Here is an 18331-nt window from a genome sequence, read left to right as displayed (position 1 = left end):
ATTAAACGTTGGCAAATTCAAATAATTCATGCTGGGGAAATATGAAGGAATGAAACTTAGGAAACTTAAGTAAGAAATTGGGTTAAAGAGTACTCGATCTGTAAGGCTCAACAAGCGTGAAACGACTCAGCCGTGCGAAAAGCCCAGCCGGCTGCGGTCGGTTACAGCAAATGACAGGCGAGAAGGCAGGGAAACAGCGATAGCAATATCGTCAGCAGCAGTAGCAAGTTCTCGGATCATGGGAAGCATATACAGGTCTGCCTTCCACGCTAGTATATTTCAGCAGCTGAAAAGATTTTGGCCAAGAGCAGGTGGGTGTTCAGTACATGGATATAGTGCTTTAGAAATCAGTAGGATGCTCCTTCTTAACCTAGTTATCGTCTTCCCCCAGTGGAAATGTGGGTTTAGCCTTTGCATGTGTTACTGATATCGATACATGAAACAAACTGGCACTACTATCTGAAAACCTCACAGTGCTGTGGCTTAAAAATTATTTGGCAGATATTTAATTTGGATGATGAAAAGAAACATTTAGAATCCTAGTGCAGAAAATGTATGTGATACATGTATTACCAGTATCACCAGTATCATTTTTCCTTTTATATTCACTTTGTGATGTTCAGGGTGCATGCATTTAGCTTGTTAACCAATAGTTTATTTGAACTATAACCAATTGATCTTTAATCTGCAAACTCTTTATGAAATAAAATGGAAACATCAGGAAATAAAACAAGAAAAAAAAATCAATTAATAGGCCTAAAATGAAAGAAAGTTAAAATGGCTCATACCACATACATTGCATACCATGTATTGGAAATACTATGCCTAAAAATACTTTTGTTTCGTTTTCGATTTTTTTTTTTTTTAGATATGTAGTTAAATACAATCAAATGTTCCAACTCTAAGGTGGACTTTATGAGCCCTATAGCTGGTGTCAAGGTAATCTGACCTCACAAGATGTTATTAATATTGCCACGACTTTTAATGTTAGAATAGATCTTATTAACAAAGAGTAACAGATTTTCTCAGTAAATTCATGTGTGAGGGAATAGGGAGAAAAAAAGGTGATGTGACATTAGAGTACTATGCAGCCAGTTGTCTAGATCATAAAGCCACCTTGCAATTCAACATTTGACTGCATTTAATGCAATAAAAAAAAGAAGACAAAAAAAAAGCAAACTACATGTAATTTTAGAGTATGTTTCAATGACCTTTCTCCCGATGCTCACTTCATTTTTATGCAGTGAGTCTTTTCTTTAAGTTTTGGGGTTTGTGAGTGTAACATACATGTAGATTCAGATTGTTTTCTCTTTTTTTTGTTGTATTTTAATTTTTGTTCTTTTCTTCACTGAGTTTGTTTCATTCAGAAAGGAAGTTTGCTTATTTGAATGCTGCTTGAGTGCTAGCTTGTATGTATTGTGCATGCTTCAGGTGTATTGGAGAGAAGTGTGAGCAATGTGTCTGATCTGTTCCCCGGAGAACCCAGTGCTCCCAAAGTGCACACTGAAATCCCGGGACCAAACTCTAGGAAGCTGCTACAAGAACTTGATGCTATACAGGTGCGTGAAATGTCACAAAACATACCTAGGAGTGAATTCCGGATTTTCATAAATGTTGAGAAATTTCTGTTCTCCTGTTCACAGAATTGTTCATTCATTCATTCATTGGATAATGGCACTCTGTATACTTAATTATAGTCAACACATGTGTCTACAGTTACAATCTGATGTGGTGAATTTAAACTCCTCTTTACCTTCAGAATACAGGAGCTGTGCAGTTTTTTGCTGATTATGAGAAAAGTGCAGGGAACTATTTAGCAGATGCTGACGGCAATGTTATGTTGGACCTATATACTCAGATTGCTTCAATCCCAATTGGTATGTATTCCATCAGAGTGGTGATATGGAGGGAGTGCTTCCTGTTACATAGAGCAATTTTAAAGTTAAAAACCAGTATTTTATGAATGACTGTGGAAAGAGACATGATATCATTGGCTAGAAGATAATAAGGAATGATACTGCTTTATAAATGGTATACATGGGCATTCCTGTATGTATGCGTAAGTTGTGTTTGTACAAATTAAGAGAAGGGTTTATTGAGTATTTTCTAAAATGATTCCTCCAGTTATGTAATGGTTCTCGATTATATTATTATATTTCAGCATTAGTACCTCATGTGAAAAATCCTTAATCAGATGAGCTGGCCTTTGTTAAGTAGGTAAATGTATGTTAAGGGTCACCCAGCAGGCCAGTTTGTCCTGTGCTGCAAACACAGCAATGCTTTACAAACTGTAAATAAATCTTCTCATCAGCTTTTTTTTTCTCCAGATCTGGAAAGCACATTATCACTATAAATGATATGTTTTCCAAAAGCTTGCACTGGACCATGAGGTTTAGTGCTGTATGCTTCTTTAAGCCTGATATTTGAGTGTTAACATAGACTGGTTTACACTGTTAGTGTGTAGTGTACACTACCAGCATTTTACCTCAGTATGACTGACCTGTTTAGTGATAAGTTTCTCTTGCTAGCAAACCTTTTCACAGCTGTTATCAAATGTCACAGGTTATAATCACCCGAGATTACTGGCTGCAGTTCAGGATAAAGCCAATCTGGTGAGTTCTACGTTAAACTCCTAACATTGTTTATATAAAATGCAGAAACCCACATATACTACTCATTGTGTACAAATATAAAATTACTTAAAGGTGTTTGTGGAGGTGTGGCTCAACCCTGACACTGTCAGCTCTGTGACTTAAAGCATTCATCATCCAGGTGTCAGTGTGCTCTGTCTGGGTAGGGCGTCAGATCATACACCTGGTATCCTCTCTAGTCATACATGGGAAGGCCATCAGCAACCTGTAGACGGTTTTGTGTTTCCTAGGCTCTGCCTGGTTTCCCCCCACCATAATGCTGGCCACCGTTGTATAAGTGAAATATTCCTAAGTATGGTGTAAAACACCAATCAAATAAAATAAATGAAATACACCTGGTATGCTTAAATTTGAATTCCAGTGAGGCAGTACTATAAAAAGGTTAGCGCTGAGACCTGCCTGCTGCAACGAGATACTATCATGATGTGAATAAACATATGGTACATGTACAAAGAACATCAAAGAATATATCAAACAAACAAGCACTTGAGTCAGTCATTATACTGTGACATCTGCCAGCAACCTGCGGATGGTCGTGGGTTCCCCTGGACTCTGCCCTGTTTCCTCCCACAGTAATGCTGGCCGCCGCAGTATATGTGAAGTACTCTTGAGTATAGCGTAAAACACCAGTCAAATAAATGACTATACAGTAGAGTAGGGTATATAAGGCATTGTGGAAATTCAATTGAACAGGCCTATTTGTTTGTAAATTGAGCTGTACTCAGAACAACTTGTGTGCGAGTACATGTATGTAAACATAACTTAGTAATTACTTTAATAAAGGCCTATCCATTCATTAAGTGATTAATAAATTGTATTGATATATCAGCGTCTTGATTCTGCACAAAACATTGACAACATTGATACTGGTAAGTTTGATAACATAATATCCTTTTGACAGTCTACTTTTGTGAATCGGCCAGCATTAGGATGCTTTCCTCCCAAGGACCTACTGTCTCGGCTTCGAGGAGCTCTGTTAGATGTGAGTAGTCCAGCAGTAGGAGTGAAAATGAGCGCAAGGGCGTTCACACTACCCATGTTCAATCAGATCTAGGCAAGTAGTTTTAATTCTCGTTGTTGCCGAAGGACATTTGAAATTTGTTAATGGTTGCCCCTGGGACAAGTGGTTAAAAAGTTTATTTCAAGCCCAGAGCAACATCTGTGAGTTTTATAGGTTTTTTTTTTCAGACAGCGGGAAGTAGTAGATATGTGTGAGCATGTAAAGAAGCATAGTTTTCAGTAACATCTCTACATGTACATGTATGTACGTTCATGGTGCCAAATCTGACACAAAAAAGATGTCATCCACATCTTGTACTGAGGTATGAATAGTACTGACATTCAAAACTTCATACACTTGATCTTCACAAACTCCGGACAGATGTATGACCTGAAAGGCTGTTGAACATGGTCCTCTGTTAACAAGAGACTGTGTGGTATCCATCGATTCACACTTGTTGACCGTATGTTGATAACTTTATTTGAGGCTGACTGTTTCACGATAACTGTTAGGTTTTGTGTAGAACTAGATAACAAACTGGTGTAACTTGTCTGGACTTGACAATTCTGCTCTGGTTCTTAACTGTGATAATATTATTCCAGCTGTTCATTATGAAAGTAGGCTTGAGATTAGTTCTCACGAAGATCCAGTTCTGGCAGGCGAAGGGAAACCAGTTATGAGTGGTAAAATGTCCTGGAGCCCGTAGCATTTTGCAAACATGCAGTTTGAGACATATGATGGCTCAGCTGCTTCTTTTTTTTTAGTGACATACTGACCTGAAGCAGTTTCATTGTGTAAACCATGTGAAACCAAATGTGGCTTATAAAGCTGTTGTAGCCAGTTTTCCTGTAAACATGCAGACTTGAATGTACGCCAGCCAGTTAAAAGTTTAAAATGTATCAAACTTCATTCAGCTTAGACACTTGTGAATGTGGATAAAGCAATTATCATTATAAATCACCTGTTAGTTCCATTAAGTAGAGTACTTTGACAACAACAAATGAAGCAAGGTAATGCATCATTTAATATTTCACTTTTTATGTCAACCATTTTCAAGAATATTGAATCATGTGTGGCCTTACATCAGTTATTGGAGGTGCTTCTGTCAAGCTTATCAGTGGAAATGAAAATAATGTTAACTCCATATTTGTATTCATTTTTGTAAATGAAACTAAAACCATTTAATGTTAGAAGGAACACTTCCATTACATTTCATTATTGCTTCTCGCAGCAATTGGAAATAACAGTTGAATTTTTTGATGGGTGTAAAATCAGTTAAAGATGTAGCATGCCCTGGAAGGAAATCAACGAAATTCTTCTTGACTCTCCACCTGTCGTCGTTATACCCATATCCAGGTTGAATATGCATAGTGTGGAGTTTGGGGTTTGCTCAGCTGGGCCAGGGCTGATATCAAAGAGGTGATCCATCATTTGTTGATAGAATATTCCAAAGACTTGGACCTGTGATTAATATTCCCAGCCCTCAAGATTGCCCAAAATCTGTCCCTACTTTATACAATGTTGTTCCAGCGTTACAAATACCAATTTCACTTGAGCTGTCTGCACATTTCTGTCAACGTTATATCTTATAGCTTTAAATCTATCCATTTTAGAACAGTCTTTACACAAGACAGCTTGGCCAGGAATTTGTTGCACAGCTGTTACTAGTATTGATTTCTCCTGACAGGCCTCTGCTAATGGCCGTAATGGGTGCCCAGCTGATGGAACCTGCCTCAAAGACAGTCTTAACCCACAAGATTTAACCCCAGTCTTATCACTCTCAAAATATAAATTCAGTTTACTAATGATGTTTGTAGTATTGCTACATGCATGTAACCGACTCTGGGAAGGCTGGCTGTATCTTGGCATTGATTTTATTGAGTTTTTAGTAATAACAAAGTAATTTTGCTTATAAAGTATTGTAGAAATCTTAGAAATTCTGTGCTAAGATATTTCATCACTAATACCATGCTCTTCCATTCTTTAATTCTGATAATGTAGTAGCAGACTAGTCTACCCAAGTCTGAGGCAGAAATATTCAGGAATAATATTAGAATTACCGTTGGTGTCTTAACTCTAGTTGATGTGTGTTCTACTATCCATGATTTAGACTAAATTTGAATTTGGTTTCTGATAGTGTCTCTCTTCAAATCTTTAAATCATTAATCAATGACCAAATCCTCTTATTGATTTGCTTGCGCAGAATCAGTAGTATGTGTTTTTCATCCAAGATTGATGGTTACAGCGCTGCATATGCCTCACTTCATCTATCAGGCGCTTGAACAGCGAGAGGTTTGTCAGGTACCGAGCAAAGGAAGGAAGTTTACTCTCACTTCCTCCAACCATAAAGCTGATCACAGTCATATAAGTTTAAAATTCTTGTGTCCAGCATAAAACACACATTGAATAAACAAACAATTTATATAACTGAATTTTGATGGGATTGTCTAATCTGTGATGTTACCCTTTTGTGTGACTTAAGTACTCTGAGAATACATCACATTGTTAAAACAAAATAGCTGACATTGTTTTTTACCCCGTCAGGTTGCACCACCAGGACTAAACCAGGTGCAGACCATGGCATGTGGGGCCTGCTCTATAGAACATGGCCAGAAGGCTATGTTTCTTACTTACATGGTAAGTTTGCTGATCAAATACCTCATTCTAATGTAGAACATAACTTGCTTGTAAGAATAGCCTCATTCTGGGAACGTGGGAAATATCAGAATGAAATACCTGTGTACTTGTGTTTTTTCATTTAACTAAATTTAAATCAAACATAAGAAGTCAGAAAATCCCAGAAAGAAACAATTACTAGCTGTGTCAATTGGCACCATCAAGTGAGTTGAGTTCCCTGTTCATAAAATTTCTGTGCTATTCATTTATTTATTTAAATAATTCTATGGGCTTACAGGTCTTTATTTGGTAATTATTTTGTTCTTATCAGGCGTAGTTGTGGAGGTAGATTCACAGCCTAGCCAGTTTGCATATAAAAGGGCCATGCACATGTAAAGCCATTAAAACACTACATCATTAAGAAAACAGCGCAATCACCTCGAACTATGTCTAGAAAAAAAAATAACACAGCAGCAGCAGTATTTCACCAGAATTGCCTAGACTGAAACATTAACTATCCAGATTGTACTAAATGATTTTCAAATGTTCTGTGAACTAATGCAGTATTTTTTGTGGCATGTGCGACAAAAGACCTAAAATTTTGCCTTCAAAAAGTGCATTTTTAGAGGCAAATAGATGTCATAAAAACTTACTTTGGGTGCTGAATCTTAACATTTTTCTTGCAGGATATGAATCTCCATTCCAAACAAACCAGATAAGATATTTCTAACATCAATGGATCATCTCAGAATCAGGTGGAATGTGCACCTTAATCCTTGGCGAAATTTTAGGTTATTTAACGTAATACATGTGAGTGTGACTTTACTTTCTGATTGGTGTAGAGGAGGTTGAGGGGTGGAGCTGACCCTACAGAGGAGGACATGAGGTCTTGTATTGTTAACCAGCCACCTGGCACTCCAGACCTTTCCATCCTCTCCTTTTCTAATGGATTTCATGGACGCACAATGGGTAAGTTTGGACACATTTCATGGCTGAGATTAGGCACATTTCATGTATAATGGGTATGTTAGGACACATTTCATTGACACGCAATAGGTTAGATAAGGCATCTTTCATGGACCTATTATGGGTAAGATAAGGCACATTTCATGGATGTATGATGGGTGAAAAAAGGCACGTTTCATGGATGAACAATGGGTAAAAAAAAGACACATTTCATGTACAGTGGGTAAGATAAGGCACATTTCATTGATACACAATAGGTAAGATAAGGCACTTTTCATGGACCTAATATGGATACGGTAAGGCACATTTCATGGATGCACAATGGATGAGATAAGGCACATTTCATGGATGCACAATGGGTGAGATAAGGCATACTAGTATTCATGTATGAACAATGGGTAAGATAAGGCACATTTTATGGATGAACAATGAGTAAGATAAGGCACATTTCATTTATGCACAATGGGTGAGATAAGGCATTTCATGGACACAATGGGTAAAATAAGGCACATTTCATGGATGAACAATGAGTAAGATACATACCCTGGTAAGATGAGATACAATGCATGGACACACAGTTGGAAGTAGAAAGCTGTAGAGATGATAAACAACCAGTTCGTTTGAAATGAAACATTGGGTTGGTGACTAAGGGTAGGTACTGCCCTTTGTAATTAGCCAATTAAGGTAAAGTCATTTGGGTGATTTCCATTGGCAAATTTATAGTTCCGAATAATGTAGTTTCTGTTTGGTGTTTTACATCGTACTACAGAATGTCTCACTTATACGATGATGGCCAGCATTATGGTGGGAGGGAAAAGGGCATAGCCAGGGGAAAACCCATGGCCATCTGAAAGTTGTTGGCAGACCCTCCCACATAAGACATTTATTTTGATCCAAGATTTGTGTCTTACAAAGCATTCCTCTTAAGATAGGACTAACTATCTGGCTGTACATGTGTTGTTGTTCGTTTAGGTGCCCTGGCTGTCACTCATACAAAGCCCTTACATAAACTGGACTTTCCTGGCCCTAATTGGCCAATCGCAACCTTCCCCCAGCTGAAGTATCCTCTGGAAGATTTCACCACTGAGAACAGGGCAGAGGAGGACAGGTGCCTGGAAGAGGTGAGATTAAGAGAGTTAACGAAGCAGTTGTAATACATATACCTACTTAATCACTTTTCTCAAGACCTAGCTGCCTCCTTATTCTGATATCTGTTGTCTATCAGATCTTGAGATGGAAATAATGTTTCAGTTGAACTATAATATATCCATTGTTAATTTTTGTATTCGAAAGACCAACTTTCAATGCAATTTATGCACATTTTTTATTTGATTTTGGGGACAACTACATTGGTTGGATGGGCCAATTTCATGGCGTCATATACTGTAAAGTACTTACTATTCGCTGGAATTTTTTCTTGTGGATTTTTTCCAAAAATATGTTGGCGAGAATTAATTTTCGTGTATTTAAGAGAATGGTGAAAAACAAATCTTAAAATCTTCCAAGATATAATATGGACGAAATTATTAGGCACGTCAAACAGGTATCATCATGGCTGGCTTTAACCCACCTTTGCTTCCTGCGGTGCCACTATTCGGTGATCTGGATCAGAGATTAAAACCATAAGGGATGGATTATCACTACGTAAGAAGATTACTGTCGCACCTGTCGTGAGCAGTACCCAAACAGGTCTCACTTCTTTTTAATTCGTTCATGAGTACTTTTAAAAACCTCGCCAAGTGACCTGTCACCTTTTGAGCAGTTCAAGGCAAAACATATGAATTCACCATATCGGCGCCGATCACTTATTCTTTATCAAGCAACACGGTAAGTTTTGCATTGTTTCCAGTTTTAGTCATCCTCCGTAGCAGGTCAGAAACCACAAACATTGCCATAGTTGTCAAACGGCCATTGTGTTGTTGGTACACACTTTACTCATTGGACCACAGGAGAGATACAGCCAATGGGATAGTGTGTAACAGAGCGACCTTCATTAGAAGCCAGCACGTGCTGGTATCTACTTGTCTTTCACTTTACGGGCGTAGCGAAGATTGAGCAAACCTAAAGACGAATAAACTCCCACCTTGCTTTATACCCACCAAGCCTTAGCACCAGAGTTTGTATATATTTAAACCATAATTTCCCTTCCCTGCTGTTAAAAAATTGAGTTGGCCCGTCAGGCTTTCTTGGCACAATTTCGTCACCCTAGCAAAGATTTCACTTCATTATTACTACTACCTGTAGTGTATGATTCAATATTGGATATTTTTCGGCTGGAATTATTTTTCGCTATAAAGTATTGACCGTGAAATCCGCTTAAATTAGTTCCACATGGAAATTAAGTACTTCACAGTAAAGTATAATTTTAACAGCCTACAAATAATAACGCCTTCAGAATAAGCTTGAAACAGTTTCCACGCATGCGAAAATGTGCAGAATTACATTGGTTAAGCTGGCTTACTGTGACATATGTCCCCATCATATTTCAGTGAATGTTCAATCTGATAAATTATTTATGTTTGAACTGTTGTAGGTGCGTGACCTGATTGAAAAGTTCAAAAAGAAGAGCCCTGTGGCCGGGATGATAATAGAACCCATACAAGGAGAAGGGGGAGACAATTTTGCTACTCCTTACTTTTTCCAAGGTCTTCAGGACATAGCACAAGAGGTGTGTGTGCCATATAAATGTGCCTTGAAGTCTAAGGTATTTTCAATAAATCTTTATTATGCTCTTTGATATTTTTCAAATGAGTGAAATTTAAAGTAAGGCAACTGTCAACTACATTACAATGAGGCCTTGCCTGTAAGATAAACATGTTTTAACCGATCCATGTCCAGGAAGGATACTTTTGATTGTGTGTTGTACATTCCTGAAATGTTCATAATGAAAGATGGGGTTTGGTGTTCACCTTCCTACTTCAGAATGAGATAGGCCTGCTGTTGGATGAGGTACAGACAGGTTGCGGTGTGACTGGCAAGTTCTGGGCTCATGAACACTTTAACCTTCGTGATCCTCCTGACCTTGTGACCTTCAGCAAGAAAATGTTAACTGGCGGATTTTTCTTCAAGGATCAGTTCCGCTCTAAAGAGGTTTGTTATTTCTACAGTATTTTTATTTCAGCCTCAATGTGCAGTAGTATGAGCCAACCAAAGCAAAACATTAATCAATTAATTGAGTGTATTTAAATTTGTACTGTACATGGTAAATATGGTCAAAAAAGCTGTAAGATGTTTTGTGTATGTAGGTAATTTGAGCTGTGGAGTCGTGGAATTACAAGATCATTTTGTTTATTCAGTGATGGTATTAATCCTCTGAGTATTGGGTTTTTAGTATTTTTAGGATGACTTATTCTGTGATCCAGTTAAGTACTAAATAAGCACGGCCTGAAGCTGTGTATCCTTCATTACCCAGGAGCTTCTCACCAATACGATGGCTGTAAGCTCAAGCCCCTCATGCTGGCTTCCTCTCAGGTCATAGGTGGGAAGGTCTGCCAACAACCTGCGGAGGGTCATGAATTTCCCGCAGGCTCTGCCTAGTTCCCTCTCACCATAATCATATAAGTGAAATATTTTTGAGTAAGGCATAAACCCAGATCATCAACATAATGAAGCTTCAGCTTATGTCAGTGTCTTATTGTGTTTTCATTTTTATTTCAGCCCTATCGAATATTCAACACCTGGGTTGGTGATCCAGCAAAGATTGTGTTGTTAGAAGAGGTTGTAAAAGTAATCAAGGAGCAAAATTTGCTGAATAATGTTCAGTTGACTGGCCAGAAATTCCTCAGTGGGTTGCAAAATGCTCAGGTGAGATACAGACCCAACTGTTACTGATTTTCTCAGATAATGTACTTACATGTTTGTAATCATCTGGCCTTCAGTAGACCCTTGTCTTGAAAATGATACTCTTAATGACTCTCAGGATTACAGCTATGGTTTGGATTTTGAACAGTGATCTTTATGATGTCCATTGGGATGATACTAGGCTATTTCACGATGTGTTGTTTTTGTAGAGAGGAAGACATGGGGACATGGAGTAAATTGCAAAAGGAATGGTTTTAAAAGTATAGCAAAGTGTTTTGGCAAGAGCTAGATATCTTCTTCAACTCAGAGACTTGTGGCCCTTGATTGAATGCTAGTATTAACTTGTTGCTGCTGCTGTTGTTTTGTTGTATAAGGGAACATGCTGGGACACTTTTTGTTCAGATTTTTATTATTTTTCTTCTGTTTTTTTTTTTTTTTTTTGGATGTTGTTGAAATTTGGTGATTTTAGGAACAAGATTACGAGGCAAATTTTGGCTTTGTTTGGTTAACCTTTAAAAATCGTCGTCTCAAGAACCAAGGAACGCATTCTTCTGAAATTTGATATGCTCATAGAGTAATCCTAGTTAGAACAAGTTTGAAAACATCTTCGACAACCATTGAAAACTTTGGAAGCTCACCATTAGTTAAACTTATGACGTCATAAAAAGTGTCTAAGTTTGATCATGTTTTCGTGTTCTCGGTGTATTTGGCAACGCTTATTCCGAATATGCTTTCGGATTTGGCAAATCTTGAGATATGCTCAAAAACTTTTTTCAATTGGGTACTTTCAGTGGCCTATAACTCGAAAACTATGAAAGCTACAAACCTAAAACTTGCACCAAACTGTAGCCCAAGACATGTAGTTTCTGCTGCATGTCAACAGATGGGAGCTAAGATCAGTAGTTTTCTCAATAGAAATGTTCAAATGACACCACCCTACTTCAGAAATAGAAATGTAAGCCTGTGCGTGTAACATAGACTTTGCAGGTAACAGGGTATTACTCATGTGCTGCAGGTAACTTGCCACATAGGTCGGCCGCCTGTCACACAAACCGAGAAATGAACAACTCCCCCTCCTCTCCAAAGCTATCAACGGACAATTTTGAATGTTTGCACGTTAGCCAGCCAGGTTCACAGTAAATCATGGGTAATTCTCATCACTCCTTATGGCATTCCATCATACCCCAGTGCTATCACCAATATAATATAAGTTAAAAGCCATGGCCATATAGAGCAAAAATTTCTATCTGCTCATGTACCTTGAGTCATGATGAGCCCAAGAAATGTGACTTAAAATGTAAATTATTAGGCTAAATTCAACTGTTAAAGAAATACCGAACTTTCTAGTTTCTTTTCAGGAAAGGAAGAGATGGGTTTAAGATGCCACTTAGAAAAGTAACTACAAAACCGTACGCCATGGGTTTGGACAGGGGATTTTTTTTTGAAGAAAACAACACACAACACCGCTTATTCCTTCTAACTATTTAGACCAAAATTTCATATCTTTGTAGTCTCCTAACATTTCTTGTCAGCTACATGCACTCTTTCCTCACCGGCTCTCAAAACTGAACTGAGCCGAGGCAGACCAGATGGGACACTAGAGTGGGGTGATTGCACGCCATGTGTCGAGCAACCTGAAATGTGCAAACCTAACCAAGTGTGGTGATCACCAAGGCCTAACACGGGCAAGATGCTTTGGTGGTTTTCAGCACTAGATGCATTGTATATGATATGTGGTAGTGTGGGGTTCAAACCCAGTTGATTTAGGTTTTATTTTTGTCATGCTTTTTTTGCAAGTTGTCTGTTTTTGTAAATACTGTTACAATTTGTACATGCAGGTTGAATTTCCATTGTCTATATATTTTCTATTGTCTATATATCTATGTATCTTGCATTGCATGCTCGTCTGGAGTAACGCATAATGCCACAGGTCAACAGGTCGTTATGTTCAGATGATACATGTGTATATCACAGTTGACATCAGTCCAGTTTACAGGCCAGTATGGAGACCACTCTATCATTGGCTTTATGTAGCTGCAACTACAGATGTGCATTTGTGTCCAGATTGTAACTCAGAGCTTCTGGGCAGAGTATGTTGCTTTCAGCTTGTCCGCACAAACATCCCAGTCAGTCATAGATAATAAACTGGTCCATGTTTTCTGCCCACTGTTGAGGTTTTAATTGCATACTTATTATCATACCATATCTGTATAGAGTTGTTTGTGATAGTGTGTGTCACCAAGGATGTTATCTGTGTTCTTTCAGTCACGTTATCCTGCCCTGCTCTCAAATGCCCGTGGACTGGGCACGTACTGCTCTGTGGACTTCCCCTCCCCAGCCACCAGAGATCAGGCAATAGCTCTTCTAAGGAAGAAAGGTTGGTTGGATAAAAGTTATTTGATTTTGGGTTTTGAAGTGTATGATTTCCACTTTTCTTATATTTTAACTATGTCATACTTTCCCATAATTCTAACAGTTCTGTCCTGAAAATAACAAATTTTCTGTTATAATTTCAAGGTTTATCCTCTGTTTCTGAAAAAATTTATATTATGTCTGCTGCTTTTCCTGCTGACCAGTGAGCGCTTGTGGAACAGGTCCCATAGATTTGTGATGCTCAAGCTCCTGGAGACTGAAGTAACTAAACTAGGGACATTTTTACATAAAAGCCTATGATTAATGAGCTAGTGATTTGGGTTTTGTGGATGTATCATAAATAAACATATCGACCTAGAATTACAAGTTTTTTCATTGGCCTGACCCTCACAGGTAGTCAGTGCTGCTTTTTTTTTTTGTAGCCTGGGACTAACCACTGGGCATTTATTTGCATTTCTGACCACGCTTTTACCATGCTCCGTGCATTGCCACGTGGTCTTGGCGTACAGGGCTGAGTTTTACAATGTTTTCACTATTACAGCATCCAACATGCAAAAAGTAAATGTCTTTGTTGACCATGCATGAACGAAAAGTTCATAAACCAACCCCACCCAACCCGCCCATATTTTTCCAAAATCATAGGGTCAAAAACACATCTGCTTTCAGGCCCTTATATCACATCATGTGTACTCATACAGACAAGGGGCAAGGCCCGTATATCACATCTTGTGTACTCATACAGACAAAGACAAGGACCGCATATCAAATCGTGTGTACTCATACAAAGGCAAGGCCCGTATATCACATCGTGTGTACTCATACAGACAAAGGCATCATGGGTATTTATACAAATGCAAGACCCATAAATCACATCTTGTGTACTCATACAGACAAAGACAAGGACCGCATATCAAATCGTGTGTACTCATACAAAGGCAAGGCCCGTATATCACATCATGTGTACTCATACAGACAAAGGCATGGCCCAATATCACATCATGGGTATTTATACAAATGCAAGACCCATAAATCACATCTTGTGTACTCATACAGACAAAGACAAGGACCGCATATCAAATCGTGTGTACTCATACAAAGGCAAGGCCCGTATATCACATCGTGTGTACTCATACAGACAAAGGCAAGGCCCAATATCACGTCATGGGTATTTATACAAATGCAAGACCCATAAATCACATCGTGTGTACTCATACAGACAAAGGCAAGGACTGTATATCACATCGTGTGTACTCTTACAAACAAAGGCAAGGACTGTATATCACATTGTGTGTACTCATACAGACAAAGGCAAGGCCCAATATCACGTCATGGGTATTTATACAAATGCAAGACCCATAAATCACATCGTGTGTACTCATACAGACAAAGGCAAGGACTGTATATCACATCGTGTGTACTCTTACAAACAAAGGCAAGGACTGTATATCACATTGTGTGTACTCATACAGGAGGTTATTAAGATCTAACCAGAATTGCAAGGGGACAGTCAGTATTGAGACGTTTAACTTGAAGAGTTATTCCCCCTTACATCTAATAAGTTTAAAGGCAATGTGAGTGAGTGAGTGCTTGGGGTTTAACGTCGTTCTCAACAATTTTTCAGTCATATGACGACGAAGGAATCATTAGGGTGCATGTACGTGTAATGTGCCTCCTTGTTGCAGGACGGATTTCCACCGCTCTTTTATTTAGTGCTGCCTCACTGAGACGACTTACCGAAGGCAAGCAAGCCGCCCCGCCCGAGCCATTATACTGATACGGGTCAACCAGTCGTTGCACTATCTCCTTCATGCTGAACGCCAAGCGAGGAAGTTACAACTTCCTCTTTTAAAGTCTTAGGTGTGACTCGATCAAGGATTGGTCCTGGATCTACCGGTCCCGTAAAGGCAATGTAGATACGAGTTAATGGTGGAGATCTGTATTCCTCCTGGAAAAAAACTAAGCGTGTCAGTGGTCTGATCTTGTATGCAGATTGTCTGCAACATCTGTATATGTCTTGGGTGTAACTTCTGTGAAATGTTTTTTGTACATTAATTTATGAAATGATGTGTGTTTTTTGTTGTAGGTGTGCATGTTGGTGCATGCGGAAGCAGTACACTGAGACTTCGTCCTACCCTGGTCTGTCAGCCCAAACATGTCGACATCTTTGTCGAGTCTTTTAATGACATCCTAAAAGATGTTAAGTAATCAGCGCAATGAACTGGAATGTCATCAAAACTAAATGACCTGTTTGAAAATGTAGCTGAATATGAATAATGTTTTTGAGAAATATTGCTGTTGTGAAGTGACGAATTATGTTAAAGAATACATTTACTTTTACCAACAAAAATCAAGCAGGTTTTATCTGTGGTCATATCATCTGGAAGTAAAACAAACAAATCAAATTATGTGGGCATACACATGGTATTTAAGATTGCACCCGATGTGAGGAAAGGTTAATGACATTAGGGTGTGATAATTTTACTGCCATGTTCAAGATAACAAGTGTCCGCTGATTGTTTGGAAGAATCCATGAAGAGCATGCGTGAGATAATTCACTTGCATTCTTTGGGAATGATAAACTGGAATGATTATGTGATCAGTATGTCCGTATTCCAGACGAGGCATTTAGAAATTCATAGTCAGATTTTATTTGAAAACATGCTAGCAGCATTACTGACTTTTGTCAGCTTGATCAGATAGGATGCAGGGAGATAACTGTGTAAAGCTATACCTCTACAATAAAATCGTGTTAACCCATTTTAGCTGAAATGGTTTTTGATCCAGGTGTTAATATTTTTATGAAAATCTTTTGTTAAAGGTTGAAGTTGTGACAATACCTGTTATGGTGTATGGTGCTAACAGGATAAATTCAGTATTATTAAAATAAATTTTTCCATAATTTTGACAAAAATATGTGTATTTTTACACAGTAATGTTTTAATTTACATCAGACTGAAATTGTTTTTGGTTTTTTTTTTTCACATCTTGTTAGTCATACAATTAAACTTGTGCATTCTTACACTTTATGTTCACGATGAAGGCAAGGTTTGAGGGTCATCAGAAAATTTTGTGAATCATATATGTTCACTTACATTTTTGCTGAGCCTCTTTGTGTTTGTACTATATGTGCAATGTACCATCAACTACTGAAATTTCTGGACTAGCATGTTCAGTTTGTAACAGTAATTTTTGGAAACTTTGATTTATAGTATATTACATGTTGTCATTGTAACAGTTACAATTCTTCATAATCCCACAATCAGAACGTAAATGTTGCACACACAAATTGTTGTGGACTTGTTATAGATAGATATTTTGGTTTTTATAGCGATTGTTAAAGTTGTTATGGATGGATATGTTACATTGTCAGATGTTACTGTAAGTAGTTTCCTTGTCACATTATGTGATATGACCAGATACTGGAGTAATATCTTGGCATATCTCAGCAGTATTGTATTGTGTTTTGTGCATTTTAAAACATGAGACTGCTAATCAAACGTCATCAGGCCTGGGTATGGTCACTGTTCAGTAAATTTAGAATTGTTAAGGTATTTGATTCATAGGCCTTGTCCCTCACAATATGTTTACTTCTTGTTGTAGTAGGCTACCAAACTTCTTTTGTATGTTATGATGGCATATTTTTAATGTGTTTTAAAGTGGCATAAACATGTGTTCCCATATATTTACATGTATGTTAAGCTGTAATAAAATTATCTACATATATTCCATGTACTCCTTGTGTTATGGGCTATATTTTGTAGTGTACATTTACATGCTTTGCTGTTCGTCATCCTGCATGGTTACATTGTTAGTCAGTGCTTCATACAATTTCTGACTTCTTATAAAACTCATTTATATCCAAAGACAGTGTATATTTAAGCTAAAGTCGGTCTCAAATGGACGATATTGTTGGAATTAATACATTGCCTTTATATGAGATATATTATCGCATTTTATCACAACTGATGAATGCAATATATATCAATGGTTGGGCTAATAAGTGTGAAGGCGTGTGATATACCTAAGGTGTCGAAATAGTTTTGGTCATGTTCAAGAAAGTCATTTTATCTCAAATTGCAATTATTATCACATACAAGTGTACTATATTGCTACTATATACACTATATTGCTTGCAATCGCTGTATATGCGATGATGCGTTTAAGAAACTAGAATTTACCACCAAAATTTCTCAGTAGTTTCACATACATTGTGATAATGATTGAATATTATCTCAATATGTGTGATAATACTGTGTGATAATACTGTGACAATCAACTAAATTGCTATACAATCGCATGAAACTATCATAACTAAATATCGCGAAATAAAATACGCGTGAGAAATGCTTTAAATTTAAGCAATATTCATGTTACGGGGTTGAAATCATCATCTGATGTTTAGCCTAGAGGTTAGTACTTAATTCTCATTTCTCTCAAGACTTTTCTTTTTAAGGCAGACTATTTTTTTATTTCTTTCAACCTTAAGAATTGTTTTAGTGTAAACAAGTCTTGTGGGATGTCAATTAAAATACTGACAACTCGCACATCAAGCCACAGGGTGATAAAAGTGGCACACTAGGTCATCCCATCCAGCGAACTCTAGTTCCCATTCTTAAGGAAAGGTAGTAGTCGTTTGTGTGATGTGAGGAAGTGGAGCTTTTGATATCCTGTAACTACAATGAAGGCGCTGAATGTTTTTAAAATTTATTGTATGCATAAATTACTGGTCGTCTCGTCTGTGTATTGTTACTTAGATTGGTGTTCAGTTTGAGGTTTTCAGCTGTAGACCTAAGTGAGGTAGCACTGTAACTAGTATGAAAAGCAACATGACCAACTCCATGATAAATCATTAGCTCCATAATTCGTACAAGTGTTTCATATGTGAATTCAGTGGGCAAAGACAGACCCAGCAAGACCTACCGCC

General features: G+C 37.8%; 1 protein-coding gene across 1 annotated transcript; it reads left to right on the top strand.

Moving 5' to 3' along the window:
• The first annotated feature begins 182 nt into the window (after positions 1–182).
• Positions 183–17131, top strand: LOC135468025 (4-aminobutyrate aminotransferase, mitochondrial-like). The gene is made up of 13 exons (XM_064746031.1): positions 183–311; positions 1432–1559; positions 1760–1877; positions 2563–2612; positions 3553–3633; positions 6196–6288; positions 7110–7236; positions 8206–8354; positions 9767–9901; positions 10156–10323; positions 10891–11037; positions 13300–13411; positions 15491–17131. Exons 1-13 carry the CDS (start codon positions 239–241, stop codon positions 15610–15612), a joined length of 1503 nt encoding a protein of 500 aa, XP_064602101.1. The 5' UTR covers positions 183–238; the 3' UTR covers positions 15613–17131.
• Positions 17132–18331: the final 1200 nt, after the last annotated feature.

Source organism: Liolophura sinensis, chromosome 1, assembly GCF_032854445.1.
Source record: "Liolophura sinensis isolate JHLJ2023 chromosome 1, CUHK_Ljap_v2, whole genome shotgun sequence".
Taxonomy (NCBI): Eukaryota; Metazoa; Mollusca; class Polyplacophora; order Chitonida; family Chitonidae; genus Liolophura; species Liolophura sinensis.
Note: the sequence above shows the minus strand (reverse complement) of the source record. Positions and strands in the feature narration are given on the sequence as shown.

What these genes read in the sequence shown, in the direction of transcription:
- LOC135468025 (XM_064746031.1), top strand. Translation starts at nt 239, where the DNA reads ATGGGAAGCATATACAGGTCTGCCTTCCACGCTAGTATATTTCAGCAG. An exon ending in TTCGAGGAGCTCTGTTAGAT is followed by an intron (nt 3,634 to 6,195) that starts GTGAGTAGTCCA and finishes TTACCCCGTCAG; the next exon opens with GTTGCACCACCAGGACTAAA. An exon ending in AGCTCTTCTAAGGAAGAAAG is followed by an intron (nt 13,412 to 15,490) that starts GTTGGTTGGATA and finishes TTTTTGTTGTAG; the next exon opens with GTGTGCATGTTGGTGCATGC.